General features: G+C 35.7%; 1 protein-coding gene across 6 annotated transcripts in view; it reads left to right on the top strand.

Moving 5' to 3' along the window:
- ADAMTS20 (ADAM metallopeptidase with thrombospondin type 1 motif 20) overlaps positions 1-17,213 on the top strand; it is a 195,783-nt gene that overhangs the window by 56,464 nt on the left and 122,106 nt on the right. For all 6 annotated transcript variants that reach the window (XR_010932368.1, XM_067696234.1, XM_067696235.1 and 3 more), the window contains 3 exons: positions 10,784-10,867; positions 11,390-11,514; positions 12,848-12,888. Coding sequence is in view for 5 of the 6 variants with exons in the window: in XM_067696234.1 (XP_067552335.1) it covers positions 10,784-10,867; positions 11,390-11,514; positions 12,848-12,888 (250 nt within the window). In the remaining variant the exon portion in view is untranslated. The remainder of the gene's footprint in view (positions 1-10,783; positions 10,868-11,389; positions 11,515-12,847; positions 12,889-17,213) is intronic.

The following is a 17,213-nucleotide window of genomic DNA, read 5'->3' as shown; positions in this document are numbered from 1 at the left end:
TGTACCTTGTGTCCATGGGAGTTTTAAAGCCAGAGTTCATCAAGGACAAAGCCGACATTCTGACTTCATGGAAAGTAAATCTGCTTCTGAGATTGCTTGAAACAGAAGACCAGTGCATGCACATACCATTTCCTAGATTTTTAGTCCCACTAGGAGAGCCAAATTCAGTTTAGACGAGATGTTTGTAGATGTAGTCAGTTGGTTTGTGTTAAGCTTTCATTCACAGGGAGATACTGCCACAGGTTGAGGAATAGGGGAACATTCCAAATACAGATGGGGCAGGAGGAAAATTTCAGGAGGGTAAATCTCTCTTTTGAGGTAGTCTTGGTTTTATATATACTTTCTTTCCTCCTCAGAGGCCGAATTTCAGATGACTTCAAATTACCTGGGGTTTTTGCTCTCTTTATTCTTTTTCTCTTCTGTTGAATGTTTAGATAAGGATGCAGGAAAGTCAGCAGATTTTCTGTCAGGTTCTGGACAGTTATTGTTATTTTATTAGTGAAAAAAAGAGGTCATAGCTGTATTTGTAGATGTAAACCATGTTAAAGGTGAATGGAAACTTGGAGAAAGAGTTGACAGACTCTTGTTTTGGGACTTTGTTACTTTTAGTATTAAAAGTCTCATGTCTCTGGAAATCCCTTAGTCCTGAGCAAACTGGGACAGTTGGTCACACTACACAGAGATAGTCAAATCTAATCCAATTTGTTTTATCTCCACTTGTGAAGTCCATTTCCAAAATTGCTCTAAAGAAGTAAGAGGAATACTATCTCCACATAAATGTCCCCAGATGTTTCCAATAGAAGAAGAAGGCATTCAAGTTTTGCATATTTTGTCCTAATTTTTTTTTTTTGCGGTATGCGGGCCTCTCACTGTTGTGGCCTGTCCCGTTGCGGAGCACAGGCTCTGGACGTGCAGGCTCAGCGGCCATGGCTCAGGGGCCCAACCACTCCGCGGCATGTGGGATCTTCCCGGACTGGGGCACAAACCCGTGTCCCCTGCATTGGCAGGCGGACTCTCAACTACTGCGCCACCAGGGAAGCCCTTTGTCCTAATTTTTAAAAAGGCATTAACTGCATTTCAAGCACACACTTGAGATATTGGTAATGTTTTTTGGTCATAGTAATTTAGGAAAAAGACATGAATATGTGATTTGGACTTGGAATATGATTGAGAGCCATTTAAAGAAAAGTTCAAAGTGATGAAAGAGTTTCTGTGTTGAGCTCCAGATATAGTGGGAAAAACTGCTGAATGCTTTCAGCATTGAGCAGATCGATTACACACGTAATTTAGAAAGAGGATTATCTACACTTACTCATCCTGTACAAAGTAAACAATTATGCTCTCTTCTCAAACTTTTCCTTTGCTTTCAACAGTTTAAAAATATCTGAGTGCAGTGATATAGAAACAGTGTGTGTGATTTAATTCACCTTTTAGAGTGCTTTACTCATGTTGCAAAAATAACTTAGTGATCTCTATTCAAAGAGTTTCTGGAAATAACATTAAAATTAGCTGGGAAGAGCACATATGTGGTGTATAGTATATCTAATGAAAAAAGTGTGTGTTAAATGAGCAAAGATGTTCAATTATTTGCTATTCCAAAAATTTTATCCTTAGAAAATTTGGGTGACATGATCAGGTTAAAATGTAATTTTACATGCATTATTATTTTTTCAACAGATTTATTTTGATATGCAATGACTTACTGTTTAATTAATCTTGGAAATACTTACTGTGTCAGAAAACTCCACATTCCTTCGGGTTTACAAAGTTTTGACTTGATGCTATTCACCTTGCTACAGATTTAATAATGTAAATTTCAAGAGCATCATTTGATTCTCAGGAATTAGCCCTATTTATTAAAACACAATTGCTATTAGAGACACTTATCAACTAGAAAGCCTAACCTACATTACACTGACTTAATATCATTGCTTTCAATTCTTTGAGTTGCTTTTACTGATGTTATTTAGGATGGGGAAAATTTTCAAACACACTAAAATAAAAACTAATGATTTATTTTCGTACTTTATGTTCAACCATTTATGTTACCTTTCCCTTCAACTCAGTGCTCTACCTGTTCTTAATTCTTTGCACATATTTACTTTGTGCATATGCAGAATGTCATTTTCTAACTTAAAAACGAAAACATCTTTCTAATAAGAGTAATGGTCTCTGTAAGCAAAATGTGTTCACTTTGTTAAAATCAGTTCTTTACAGATGACTTTGAAGGTGAAGGTGGTCAGAGGGTACAAATATACAGTTATAAGATAAATTACTCCTGGGGATGTAATGTACAGCATGATGACTACAGTTAACAATGCTGTATTGTATATTTGAAAGTTGCTAAGAGAGTAGATCTGAAAAGTTCTTATCATAACCAAAAAAATTGCAACTATGCATGGTGATAGATGTTAACCAAACTTATTGTAGTGGTTATTTTGCAATATGTACATATATCAAATCATTGTACACCTAAAACTAATACAATGATATATGTCAATTATCTTAATTTTAAAAAATGGCTAAAATAATAAAGAAGGTAGTCTCTAAACATGCCATGTATGAACATTTGCTGAAGCACTATTTGGAAATTATTTCAAAATAGTTGGTCAGTTACTAGCGACATAATTTGTTTCATGCTTTGCATGAACTTTATTTTGCCTAGGATTTTCTTAAACTATTTAAACAATTCATACCATTTCTTTTCCTTTTGCTAATTATGAATTAATGTTTACTATTTTATGAGACCTACTATAAAGCAATATGAATTCTATATGCCAGGGAAACAAATACTTAAAGAATAAAAGATTGGGGGATTGGTTCAAGATGGAAGAGTAGAAGGACATGCACTCACTCTCTCTTGCGGGAGCACCAGAATCACAACTAACTGCTGAACAATCATCGACAGGAAGACACTGGAACTCAACAAAAGAGATACCCCACATCCAAAGACAAAGGAGAAGCCACAATGAGCTGGTAAGAGGGGCACAATCAAAATAAAACTGCTGGGTGGGTGACTGACAAACTGGAGAACACTTAATACCACAGAAGTCCACCAACTGGAGTGAAGGCTCTGAGCCCCATGTCAGGCTTCCCAACCTGGGGGTCCGGAAATGGGAGAAGAATTCCTAGAGAATCAGACTTTGAAGGCTAGGAGGATTTGACTGCAGGACTTCGACAGGACTGGGGGAAACAGAGACTCCACTCTTGGAGGGCACACACAAAGTAGTGTGAGCATCGGGACCCAGGGGAAGGAGCAGTGACCCCATAGGAGACTGAACAAGACCTACCTGCTCTTGTTGGAGGGTCTCCTGCAGAGGCGTGGGGGGTGGCTGTGGCTCACTGTGAGAACAAGGACACTGGCAGCAGAAGTTCTGGGAAGTACTTCTTGGCATGAACCCTCCCAGAGTCCACCATTAGCCCCACTAAAGAGCTGGGTAAGCTCCAGTGTTGTCCTCAGGCCAAACCAACAGGGAGGGAACCCAGCCCCACCCATCAGCAGACAAGCAGATTAAACTTTTACTGAGCTCTGCCCACCAGAGAAACAGCCAGCTCCACCCACCACCAGTCCCTCCCATCAGGAAACTTGCACAAGCCTCTTAGACAGCCTCATCCACCAGAGGGCAGACAGCAGAAGCAAGAAGAACTACAATCCTGCAGCCTCTGGAACAAAAAACACATTCACAAAAAGATAGACAACATGAAAAGGCAGAGGACTATGTACCAGGCAAAGGAACAAGATAAAACCCCAGAAGAACAACTAAATGAAGTGGAGATAGGCAACCTTGCAGAAAAAGAATTCAGAATAATGATAGTGAAGATGATCCAGGACCTCGGAAAAAGAATGGAGGCAAAGATTGAGAAGATGCAAGAAATGTTTAAGAAAAACCTAGAAGAATTAAAGAACAAACACCTAGAAGAATTAAAGAACAAACAAACAGAGATGAACAATACAATAACTGAAATGAAAACTACACTAGAGGGAATCAATAGCAGAATAACTGAGGCAGAAGAATGGAGAAGTGACCTGAAAGGCAAAATGGTGGAATTCACTGCCACGGAACAGAATAAGGAAAAAAGAATGAAAAGAAATGAAGACAGTCTAAGAGACCTTTGGGACAACATTAAACGCAACAACATTCACATTATAGGGGTCCCAGAAGGAGAAGAGAGAGAGAAAGGACCTGAGCAAATATTTGAAGAGATTATAGTCGAAAACTTCCCTAACATGGGAAAGGAAATAGCCACCAAAGTCCAGGAAGTGCAGAGAGTCCCAGGCAGGATAAACCCAAGGAGAAACACATGGAGACACATAGTAATCAAATTGACAAAAATTAAAGACAAAAATTATTCAAAGCAACAAGGGAAAAATGGCAAATAACATACAAGGGAACCCCTATAAAATTAACAGCAGATTTCTCAGCAGAAACTCTACAAGCCAGAAGGGAATGGCATGATATATTTAAAATGATGAAAGGGAATAACCTACAACCAAGGTTACTCTACCCGGCAAGGACCTCATTCAGATTCGACAGAGAAATAAAAAGCTTTACAGACAAGCAAAAGCTAAGAGAATTCAGCACCACCAAACCAGCTCTACAACAAATGCTAAAGGAACTTCTCTAAGTGGGAAACACAAGAGATGAAAAGGACCTGCAAAAACAAACCCATAACAATTAAGAAAATGGTCATAGGAACATACATGTCGATAATTACCTTAAACCTGAATGGATTAAATGCTCCAACCAAAAGACACAGTCTCGCTGAATGGATACAAAAACAAGACCCATATATATGCTGTCTACAAGAGACCCACTACAGACCTAGGGACGCGTACAGACTGAAAGTGAGGGGATGGAAAAACACATTCTGTGCAAATGGAAATCAAAAGAAAGCTGGAGTAGCAATACTCATATCAGATAAAATCGAGTTTAAAATAAAGAATGTTACAAGAGACAAGGAAGGACACTACATAATGATCAAGGGATCAATCCAAGAAGAAGATATAACAATTATAGATATATATGCACCCAACATAGCAGCACTTCAATACATAAGGCAACTGCTAACAGCTATAAAAGAGGAAATCAACAGTAACACAATAATAGTGGGGGACTTTAACACCTCACTTACACCAATGGACAGATCATCCAAACAGAGAATTAATGAGGAAACACAAGCTTTAAATGACACAATAGATCAGCTAGATGTAATTGATATTTATAGGACATTCCATCCAAAAACAGCAGATTACACTTTTTTTTCAGGTGCACATGGAACATTCTCCAGGATAGATCACATCTTGGATCACAAATAAAACCTTAGTAAATTAAGAAAATTGAAATCATATCAAGCATCTTTTCTGACCACAACACTATGAGATTAGAAATGAATTACAGGGAAAAAAAACGTAAATAAACATAAAGACATGGAGGCTAAACAATACGTTACTAAATACCCAAGCTCACTGAAGAAATCAAAGAGGAAATCAGAAAATACCTGGAGACAAATTACAATGGAAACATGATGATCCAAAATCTGTGGATGCAGCAACAGCAGTTCTAAGAGGGAAGTTTATAGAAATACAAGCCTACCTTAAGAAACAAGAAAAATCTCAAACAATCTAACCTTACACCTAAAGGAACTAGAGAAAGAAGAACAAACAAAACCCAAAGTTAGCTGAAGGAAAGAAATCATAAAGATCAGAGCAGAAATAAATGAAATAGAAACAAAGAAAACAATAGATCAATAAAACTAAAAGCTTGTTCTTGGAGAAGATAAACAAAACTGATAAACCATTAGCCAGACTCATCAAGAAAAAGAGGGAGAGGACTCAAATCAGTAAAATTAGAAATGAAAAAGGAGAAGTTATAACAGAAACTGCAGTAATACCCACCATCCTGAGACTACTACAAGCAACTCTATGCCAATAAAATGGACAACCTGGAAGAAATGGACAAATTCTTACAGCGGTATAACCTTCCAAGACTGAACCAGGAAGAAATAGAAAATATGAACAGACCAATCACCAGTAATGAAATTGAAACTGTGATTAAAAATCTTCCAACAAACAAAAGTCAAGGACCAGTTGACTTCACAGGTGACCTCTATCAAACATTTAGAGAAGAGCAAATACCCATGCTTCTCAAACTCTTCCAAAAAATTGAAGAGGAAGGAACACTCCCAACTCATTCCGTGAGGCCACCATCACCCTGATACCAAAACCAGAGAAGGATACTACAAAAAAAGAAAATTACAGACCAATATCACTGATGAATATAGATGCAAAAATCCTCAACAAAATCCTAGGAGACAGAATCCAACAACACATTAAAAGGATCATGCACCATGATCAAGTGGGATTTATCCGAGGGATGCAAGGATTCTTCAATATACACAAATCAATCACTGTGATACACCATATTAACAAATTGAATAAAACCATATGATCATCTCAATAGATGCAGAAAAAGCTTTTGACAAAATTCAACACCCATTTATGATAAAAAATCTCCAGAAAGTGGTCATAGAGGGAACCTACCTCAACATAATAAAGGCCATATATGACAAACCCACAGGAAATATCATTGTCAATGGTGAAAAACTGAAAGTATTTCCTCGAAGATCAGTAACAGGACAAAGGTGCCCACTCTCACCACTCTTATTCAACAGTTTGGAAGTTTTACCACAGCAATGAGAGAAGAAAAAGAAATAAAAGGAATACAAATTGGAAAAGAAGTAAAACTGTCACTGTTTGCAGATGACATGATACTATACATAGAGAATCCTAAAGATGCCACTAGAAAACTCCTAGAGCTAATCAATGAATTGGTTAAAGTTGCAGGATACAGAATTAATGCACAGAAATCTCTTGCATTCCTATACACAAATGGTGAAAAATCTGAAAGAGAAATTAAGGAAACACTCCCATTTACCATTGCAACAAACAGAACAAAATACCTAGGAATAAACCTACCTAAGGAGACAAAAGGCCTGTATGCAGAAAACTATAAGACACTGCTGAAAGAAATTAAAGATGATACAAATAGATGGAGAGAAATACCGTGTTCTTGGATTGGAAGAATCAATATTGTGAAAATGACTATACTGCCGAAAGCAATCTACAGATTCAATGCAATCCCTATCAAACTACCAATGGCAATTTTTACGGAACTAGAACAAAAAATCTTAAAATTTGTATGGAGACACAAAAGACCCCGAATAGCCAAAGAAGTCTTAAGGGAAAAAACCGGAGCTGGCGGAATCAGACTCCCTGACTTCAGACTATACTACAAAGCTACAGTAATCAAGACAATATGGTAATGGCACAAAAACAGAAGTATAGGTTAATGGAACAGGATAGAAAGCCCAGAGATAAACCCACGCACCTGTGGTCAACTAATCTATGACAAAGCAGGCAAGAATGGAGAAATGACAGTCTCTTCAATAAGTGGTGCTGGGAAAACCAGACAGCTACATGTAAAAGAATGAAATTAGAACACTCCCTAACACCATACACAAAAATAAACTCAAAATGGATTAGAGAACTAAATGTAAGAGTGGACAGTATAAAACTCTTAGAAGAAAACATAGGAAGGACACTCTTTGACATAAATCACAGCAAGATCTCTTTTTGATCCACCAACTAGAGTAATGGAAATAAAAGCAAAAATAACCAAATGGGATCTAATGATACTTAAAAATTTTTACAGGGCTTCCCTGGTTGCGCAGTGGTTGAGAGTCCGCCTGCCGATGCAGGGGACACAGGTTTGTGCCCCGGTCCGGGAGGATCCCACATGCCGCGGAGCAGCTGGGCCCATGAGCCGTGGTCGCTGGGCCTGCGCGTTCGGATCCTGTGCTCCGCAGCGGGAGAGGCCGCAACAGTGAGAGGCCCACGTACCACAAAAAACAAAAAACAAAAAAAACCACAAAACAAACAAAAAAATGGGCAGAAGACCTAAATAGACATTTCTCCAAAGAAGACATACAGATGGCCATGAAACACATGAAACCCTCTCAACATCACTAATTGTTAGAGAAATGCAAATCAAAACTACGGGGAGTTATCACCTCACACAAGTTAGAATGGGCATCATCAGAAAATCTACAAACAACAAATGCTGGAGAGGGTGTGGAGAAAAGGGAACCCTCTTGCACTGTTGGTGAGAATGTAAATTGATACAGCCACTATGGAGAACAGTATGGAGGTTCCTTAAAAAACTAAAAATAGAATTATCATATGACCCAGCAATCGCACTACTGGGCATATACCCAGAAAAAAACATAATTCAGAAAGACACATGCACCCCAATGTTCATTGCAGCACTATTGACAATAGCCAGGTCATGGAAGGAACCTAAGTGTCCATTCACAGATGAATGGATAAAGAAGATGTGATACATGTGTACAATGGAATATTACTCAGCCATAAAAAGGAATGAAACTGGGTCATTTGTAGAGATGTGGATGGATCTAGAGACTATCATACAGACTGAAGTAAGTCAGAAAGAGAAAAACAAATATCGTACATTAACTCATATATGTGGAACCTAGAAAAATGGTACAGATGAACCAGTTTGCAGGACAGAAATAGAGACACAGATGTAGAGAACAAACGTATGGACATTAAGGGGGAACTGGTGGTGGGGGTGGTAGTGGGATAAATTGGGAGGTTGGGATTGACAGATACACACTAATATGTATAAAATGGATACCTAATAAGAACCTGCTGTATAAAAAAATAAATGAAATAAAAATTTTTTAAAAGATAAAAAAAGAATAAAAGATTGAATACATTTTAACTGGATCAATAAAAGTTCTAATATATAGCACTCTAAAGTGGAGTGATTACAGTAAAATTTAACAATATTCCATGATTTTATAAAACAAAAGCTACCTTACAAATCTAATCTAGCAGTTCCTACAGTGTAGTCTGGGATGCGATACTCGTCCTTCGGCATGTTCCATGAAAGGGAAGAGAGGACTTGGCCAGGTAGTTGTGTGAGATGCTGCATGTAATACCTCTCTTGTAGATTTAATATTTATGCATATATGTTAGCCTATTCAAGACTCCATGAAGGCATCTGTTTAATTTTTTTACTCAACTTTTCTCAAACTGTGGAATGATTTTGTTCTTTAAAACCAACGTTTTCACACCCCTTCCCCAACAGCATCTGGTAAATACTAATCCGGCACACCAGGGCACTGTGACGGAGGGTGCTCAGTGCCTCAGTGTAGTTGTGGTATTGAGCCAAAAAGTAGATACATCCATTTCTAGAGTTAGACAACGGGCTTGTAACTGATAAGAGCTAGAACTAAAACCCAGGTCTTCTGACTATGTAGGACTTCTGAGGCCATGCTCAAGTGACTATAGCAGGACAGTGTCAGGGGCTAGGGCATGAACCACATCAGGGTTCTGAAATAACTTTTGTACCAAGAGCTAATTAGGAAATACTTAGGGTAGAATGCTGAAGCTCCATAAGATCAGATAAAGTAGTCAGAGCTGAAGCTAGACTGCCTTGGATGGAAATTGTTCTGTTGCTTACCAGCCACCTAACCTTGAGTCCGTTACTTAACTTCTCTGTACCGTAGTTTTCTCATCCGTAAAATGGATACAATAGTTTCTAGCTCATAGGATTTGTTGTGAGAATTACTAAATGAATTAATACATTTAAACTTAGATCACATCACAAACATAGTAAACATTCAGTAAATATTATTTCTAGTTATGTGTTTATGAGGAAGTAGCAAACATGGATACCCTACCATTATGGTGACCTAATATGGGGTGGTACTTTTAGGAATAAGAGAAGCATGTTGTGCATGCTAACTGGGAAAGCCTCTGAAGTAACACGTGGGCCTTCTGGTCATTCATCTGCCTGATTCACAATTCAGCTTAATTGAATAGTTATTCAATAAAAGCACCTCTGAATATCCAAATATTATAAAAGGTATGTATGTATAGAGTGTGAGCACATAGATTATAAAGGTCAGTACATAAAACAATAGGAGGTGCATACAATTAAATGAGCAAGATGACCTTGTTTTTATTTTATTTTTTTTTTGCGGTACGCGGGCCTCTCACTGTTGTGGCCTCTCCCGTTGCGGAGCACAGGCTCTGGACGTGCAGGCTCAGCGGCCATGGCTCACGGGCCCAGCCGCTCCGTGGCATGTGGGATCTTCCCAGACCGGGACACGAACCCGTGTCCCCTGCATCGGCAGGCGGACTCTCAACCACTGCGCCACCAGGGAAGCCCCCTATATTTATTTTTATGGTGTATTGTGGACACATAAATTGTGGATTGTGACACAGAATGTAGTGAATTTTTTGCTGAATCATCTAGAACAGTATTTTCCAAGCTCTAATGCGTGTTCAGATCACTTGAGGATCTTGTTAAAATATAGATTCTGACTCACCTGTCCAGGGTGGGGCCTGAGATTCCTTATTTCTAATCAGCTCTAGGTGATACAAATGCTGCTGATCAATGAGTGAATCTCAGTAGCAAGATTTAAGATACTGTTTCTCAAACTTGGCTTCACATTGGAATCATTAAAAAGCCAGGGAATTTTAAAAGATGCTGATGCCTGGGCCGCAACCCTTAAGATTCTGATTTAATTGATAAGGGATGTGGCGTGAGCTTAGGGATTTGTGAAAAGCTCCCTAGGAGATTCCAGTGTGCAGCTAAATTGGAGAATTGATGCTCTGGCTCAGACTGGTTTCAATTTACTTTTTGAGAAAAGGTGTTCATTTTAGGCATCTAATCTTATATTTTTTTCCTTGCAGGTTGCAGCGATCTACAAGGACTCAAGTATTGGAAATCTTATAAATATAGTAATTGTAAAATTAGTTATAATTCATGATGAACAGGTAAGAAACAGTTCTAAAAGTAGTAATCCTAGCTGTAGTAGGCTCTTAGCGGGAATATATAGAGAGATCATTAAAACTCTTATTAGAAATGAGATATTTTAAAAATGTATATTACAAAACTTGATTTGAAAAGGAGTGGGGTTAACTTTTTCTGTCGTGATGGAAACAAAATGGAATGACAACAGAGGAAGTAACAAAAATTAATAAATAATTTAAAAATTTAAGGTTGAAAACATTGAGGTATTCACTTTTATAATCCTACTGTTGAAAGATTTAAAATATAGTAATTTTCAGAAGTTAGCTTTTCAATCCCAAATTTTGGAAGGTCTAATTTTTGTGTTTTGATCACAGTGTTTTAAGTATTGCTGAAATATGTTTTAGATATGAGGGAGAGATGATACCACTTCTTCCTTTGCCTGTGAAAATGCTATTTAATGAATTGCATAAACATTGACAGGCTTGGAAGGAAAAAGGCCATGAATGTTTTGACGTAATGTTAAATTGCTGATTTTTTGTGTGTAGGAAGGACCAGTCATCAGTTTTAATGCGGCTACCACGTTACGCAACTTCTGTTTATGGCAGCAAACTCAGAATGTTCTAGATGATGCCCACCCATCCCACCATGATACTGCTGTTCTTATCACTAGGTACAGTTCTAGAAATAACGCTTGCAATGAAATTGTTTATCCTTTATCTCCTGCGTGATCACCAGTACTTCTTCTTACGATAATTCTTTATCGATAATACATAGAAACGTTCTGTGAGAACTTGTATTACAAAAGATACCATTGAATGAAAGCATTCTGTTTTTTTCAGACCAGAACACTGGCCTGATTCCTTAGGAAATTAGCAACGTTAGGTTGCTAAGTAATGGTTTGACATAAACAAGATAATTTCCTTATTATATTAGTGACAGAGTAAGAATTAGGAAAATTACTTGGAAATTAATATAGTTATGGAACTGAGAACATGTTTTGTTTCTTCCCTAACTTGACCTTTAAATCGCTTGTAAAAGAAAGCCTTTGAATTTATTTTGGATGCCCTATACTTAAAAATATCTATCTGCTCCTTGTTTTGATGCTCAACGCATGACTTAATTACCGGGCTGCTTTTGCTAGGGTTTTTCTCAAACCTATTTATTTATATGCAGCTGCTGCTATTATAAAATGAGTATCCATTTTACATGTACCACTATACATTGTTAATTCACATCTTTGTTTCAGCAACGGTCATGCTACCAGAATATTTAGATCCTGAGTTTGTTGTTTGTTTCGGTTGGTTGCTTGGCCAAGGGGGAAAAATCTTTTACTTGAGGGTCAGACTCAGAGAAATTTTGGCTTTCTAGAACCCTGAAATGAAAACCTTTAGTCCATGTAAAACAGCTGACGGATTGTCCATGTGCTTTATTTCTTTTCTAAACTAAAACAGAATTGACTCAAATTTATACAGAGTATTCTATTACCAATCCATGGTACTGCCCTGGGTTATAGTTAGAGGCCAAGCAGCAAAGACTGAAGATAACAGATTAATGATGGGAGGGAGGAAAAGGGCTGTAAGAGGAGACCATGAGGAAGGAGACTAGAGAACTGTCATAATGAATGTTTAAGGACTAAATAATTTAAGAAGGAAAAAATTTAAGCAACTTGGTAACATCTGAGAACATCATTATTTTGCAGCTGAGAATAATAGCTGAAGTTCATAAAGGCATTGAAACATCAAGAGTATATTACATATACTACTGCATAAGTAAAGGCAGAGAGGAGAAAAATACACTTAGAAAGCTTTTCATTGAACTTGGTTAAACTTCAGCTGTTCACAGCAATCACTTTTATATAGCACCTATTGCTTATTGATATGCAAAAATGGTGTATTACTCTAGGTTTAGGGTAATAGTCATGTCATAGTTAAAGCTTCTTTATCTTTGTTTTGACATGTTGCAAAAATATTTTCTGAAAATGCTTCAAAATCTTTTGTTTTAAGGGAAGACATTTGTGGAGCTAGAGAGAAATGTGACACATTAGGTAAGTTATTTGGTAAATAAAATATAGCTTGTATAATTGTTTACTGAATTATTTAAAATGATGTTTCGATTATCTTCCTTTTAATTTACACAATCATTTTGATTATTAATAATGGTTAGTGTCACTATTATTTGATTCTGCTCTAAGTTTTAAAGAATAATAAGAGCTAATATTTATGTACCAATTAATTTCTAAATATCAAGTGCTATGCAGAGCTTGGCATTTTAAAGTGTTTTATTGTGTAATATTTGATCCATACAAAATAGTACATAAAAACTTATATGCAAATTTAAAGCAAAAAAAAAAAAAGAGTAGTCATGAATCCACCACCAGATTTAAGAATTAGAAATTTATCGGTACTGTTCTATGGCCTGTGCTAAGTCCTTATTCTCTCCCTTGCACTTCCCCAAGAGGTAACCAATAGCATGAATTTTGTATGTGGCAGTTCCTTCCATCTTTTGAAAAATAGTTTTATTGTATATGTATATATTCCTAAAAGAAATTGCTTGATTATGCTTATTTTTGAGCTTTAGTTCGTGCATTTTCACTGCTGTACAATATTTCATCCACAGTTCACATATCTATATCCTGTCAGTGAATATTTGGGCTGATTCCAGCTGTTTTCTATTATGAACTTTATTATAAGAGCTAAGGTATATTCCTATGGTTAGAATTGCATGCCACTAAATGTGCTTATGTTTAACTTTATAAGAAATACCAAATTATTTTCTAAAGTGGTACCAATTTATACCTTTAATCAATAGTGTATAAGCATTCGTTTTGATTATGTCACTATTAATACCAGGATCTTCAAATTTCTCATTTTTGCCAATCTAAATTTAATATATTTCATTATAGCAATAATTTTCAGTTCCCTGGTCACTAATGAGTTTGGACGTCTTTTTATACATTTACTGGTCATTTATATTTCCTTTTTGGAGAGGAATGAAAGAAATGAAGAAAACATTGCCTTATTTTTCTGCTGTGGTATTTTTCATTTTCTTACTGCCTTTTAATGTTCTTTATAACTTCTTGATACCAAACCCTTTTTGGTTTATATGTATTGTAAATATCTGTTAATAATTTGTTCCTTAGTGTTAATTGTTTTGTGTGTGTGAAAATGTATGCTGTAGCTGAATTTATAACTTTAGGTTTAGCAATTTTGTATCTTATTAAAGAAATTATAGCCTTCTGAGCCTTCTGTAGCTCAAAAGTCTGAGTGTATTATCCTGTTTCCTTGTAAATATTTAAAAATTTGTCTTTTCACATTTAAATCTCTAAACCATTTGGCATAATTTTTTTGATGTGGTATCACATAGGGATCTAGTTTTGTAAGTTCCTTTTCTCTGTGAATGTCCAGTTTCCTCAGATCACGCATTGACTGTTTACCTCCTTTCATTAGAATCTGCAATGCCGTATATAAAGTTTCTGTTTGCACTGGTATGTGCAAATCATCCCGCTGTTTCATTAATCAATACTTTTTATTTAGTCCATGTGCCAATTTCACATTAGTTCAAATTTTATAGCTATATAATAAATCATCATAATTCATAGGATATATAACTCCATCTAATTTTCTTCAAGAGTATTTTGGCTATTCTTGGACCTTTACTCTTCCATAAAAATTTTAGACAAGCATGTCAAGTAATTATAAAACAATTATCTGTCTATTTATGAAGGTCTTTTAAAAATTTCTTTCAGTAGTATATAATATTTTCTTTCAAAGCTGGTCATGCACAACTTTCATTTACCTCTTTTATTAGTGTATGGTCTATGATGTTGATTGAGAGAAATGCATTAGATTATTTGGATTATTGATTTTAAATCTAGCCACCTGATTCATTACTCTAACTAATCCTTATAATTTACCTGTGGATATTTATATCACTTGTGAATTATGGCTATTATTCCCCCTCTTCTTCAATCCTTATAACTTTCTCTCGTTTTTCTCTTTTTCTTTCTTTTGTCTTAAAGCAAGACAAAAACCTTGTCGAATGTTGAATAGAAATGATGATGGTAGCCTTTTATCCTGGATTTTGAAAGGAATAATATTTGACATAGGTTCTTGGCAGATAAACTTATCATCATAGTTTTCTGAGACTTAAAAAATGTATGCTTTTTTATTAAAAAATTTTGCAGATATTGAAATCATACAATTAATTTAATCCTGTGAATTCCTTTTATGAGTTTTGTAACACTAAACCAAACTTGATCAAGGTTTTTCCTTTTTTTTTTAAACACACTACTAGATTCCATTCCATGCATATATTTTCAGGAGTGAAATGATCTTCCTTTGATTATATTTGTCTAATTTTGATACCAAGGTTTTATTCACCATACAGAATTTGTTGGAAGTGTATTATTTCTTTTCCCATTCTCTGGAAGATTTTATATAATGTTGGAATGATCTATATCTTGAAAGCATGGGAGATCCCACCTAGAAAACCATCTGGGTTTCATCTTTCCTTTGTGTAAAGATATTTAACTATTTGATTTTTCCAACGGTAATCAGACTTTTAAAAAAATCTTTTTGAAGGTATTTTAAAAAGTGTGTTTTTCTAGATATCTGACCATTTCTTTTAGTAGTAGTAAAATTAATTAGCTTAAATTATTCTCATAGCACTTTCTTTTAAGTTCTGTCAATAGCTATACTTCTGCCTTGTTTTATTTCTGATATTATCTATTTACACTTCTTTATAATGGCCCAATTTCACTGGAATATTGTCTATTGCATTTGTCTTTTTAAAGGATCACCTCTTTGCTTTCAATCTCATTTTTATTTCATTAATTTCTGCTCTCTCTCTCCTTTTCTTTCCAATTTACTCATGCTGTTCTATTTATAATGTAAACTGACTGTTAGCTCAATAACATCCAGGATTTTTTCTTTTCTAATTTTATTGTTTAAGACTATTGACTTACTTCAAGGTATCATTTTATTGTGTCTCACAAATTTTGATAGGTATTTATCATGTCATTTAAAATTCTAAATTCTAAGTATGTATAAATTCATCATGATTTCTTTTTTGACTTATAATTTAGAAATGCATTTAAAATTTTATGAATATATTCAAACTTACTGTTTTTTGTTTATTAAATTCTAATTTAATTTCACTGTAGTTGGAGAACATGATCTATACGATACCCATTCTTTGAAATCTTTTGGTATTACCTGTATGGTCTATTATGTGGTCAGTTAAAAATAATGTTTCAGGTATGTTTAAACAGAATGTACATTCTTTAACTATGGTATACAGGTTTCTATATGCCTGTTAAATCAAACTTGCCGATTATCTTATTCAAATCAACTGTATATTTACTAATTTTTTGCTTACTAGGTCACTTACTTGAAACATGAATGTATCTCTGTCACTCTATCCCTTTTCAATTTTACATTATAATTTTTACAATTACAGTATTCAAACTTTTTGTTTCATCTATTTTCAGGCTAACTTATTAGGCATATGTAAATTTGAATTGAACCTTTTACAATTGTGCAGTGACTTTTTTTTATCTCTAATAATGCTTTTGAAAGAAAATAAAGTCAGAATAGCTTTATGTTTAAAGTGCTGTGTCTGGCAATACTATAGTAGCCAAACTTTTTCTTTTTTTTTAGGTCTCTGAAGTCTTTTTTTTTTTTTTCACATCTTTATTGGAGTATTATTGCTTTACAATGGTGTGTTAGTTTCTGCTTTATAACAAAGTGAATCAGTTATACATATACATATGTTCCCATATGTCCTCCCTCTTACATCTTCCTCCCACCCTCCCTATCCCACCACTCTAGGTGGTCACATAGCACCGAGCTGATCTCCCTGTGCTATGCGGCTGCTTCCCACTAGCTATCTATTTTACGTTTGGTAATGTATATATGTCCATGCCACTCTCTCACTTTGTCACAGCTTACCCTTCCCCCTCCCCATATCCTCAAGTCCATTCTCTAGTAGGACTGTGTCTTTATTCCCGTCTTACCCCTAGGTTCTTCATGACATTTTTTTTTCTTAGATTCCATATATATGTGTTAGCATACGGTATTTGTCTTTCTCTTCTCTTTCTGACTTACTTCACTCTGTATGACAGACTCTAGGTCGATCCACCTCACTACAAATAACTCAATTTCATTTCTTTTATGGCTGAGTAATATTCCATTGTATATATGTGCCACATCTTCTTTATCCATACATCCAATGATGGACACTTAGGTCGCTTCCATCTCCTGGCTATTATAAATAGAGCTGCAATGAACATTTTGGTACATGACTCTTTTTGAATTATGCTTTTCTCAGGGTATATGCCCAGTAGTGGGATTGCTGGGTCATATGGTAGTT

The sequence above is a fragment of the Pseudorca crassidens genome, chromosome 11 (genome assembly GCF_039906515.1).
Source record: "Pseudorca crassidens isolate mPseCra1 chromosome 11, mPseCra1.hap1, whole genome shotgun sequence".
Lineage (NCBI taxonomy): Eukaryota > Metazoa > Chordata > Mammalia > Artiodactyla > Delphinidae > Pseudorca > Pseudorca crassidens.
Note: the sequence above shows the minus strand (reverse complement) of the source record. Positions and strands in the feature narration are given on the sequence as shown.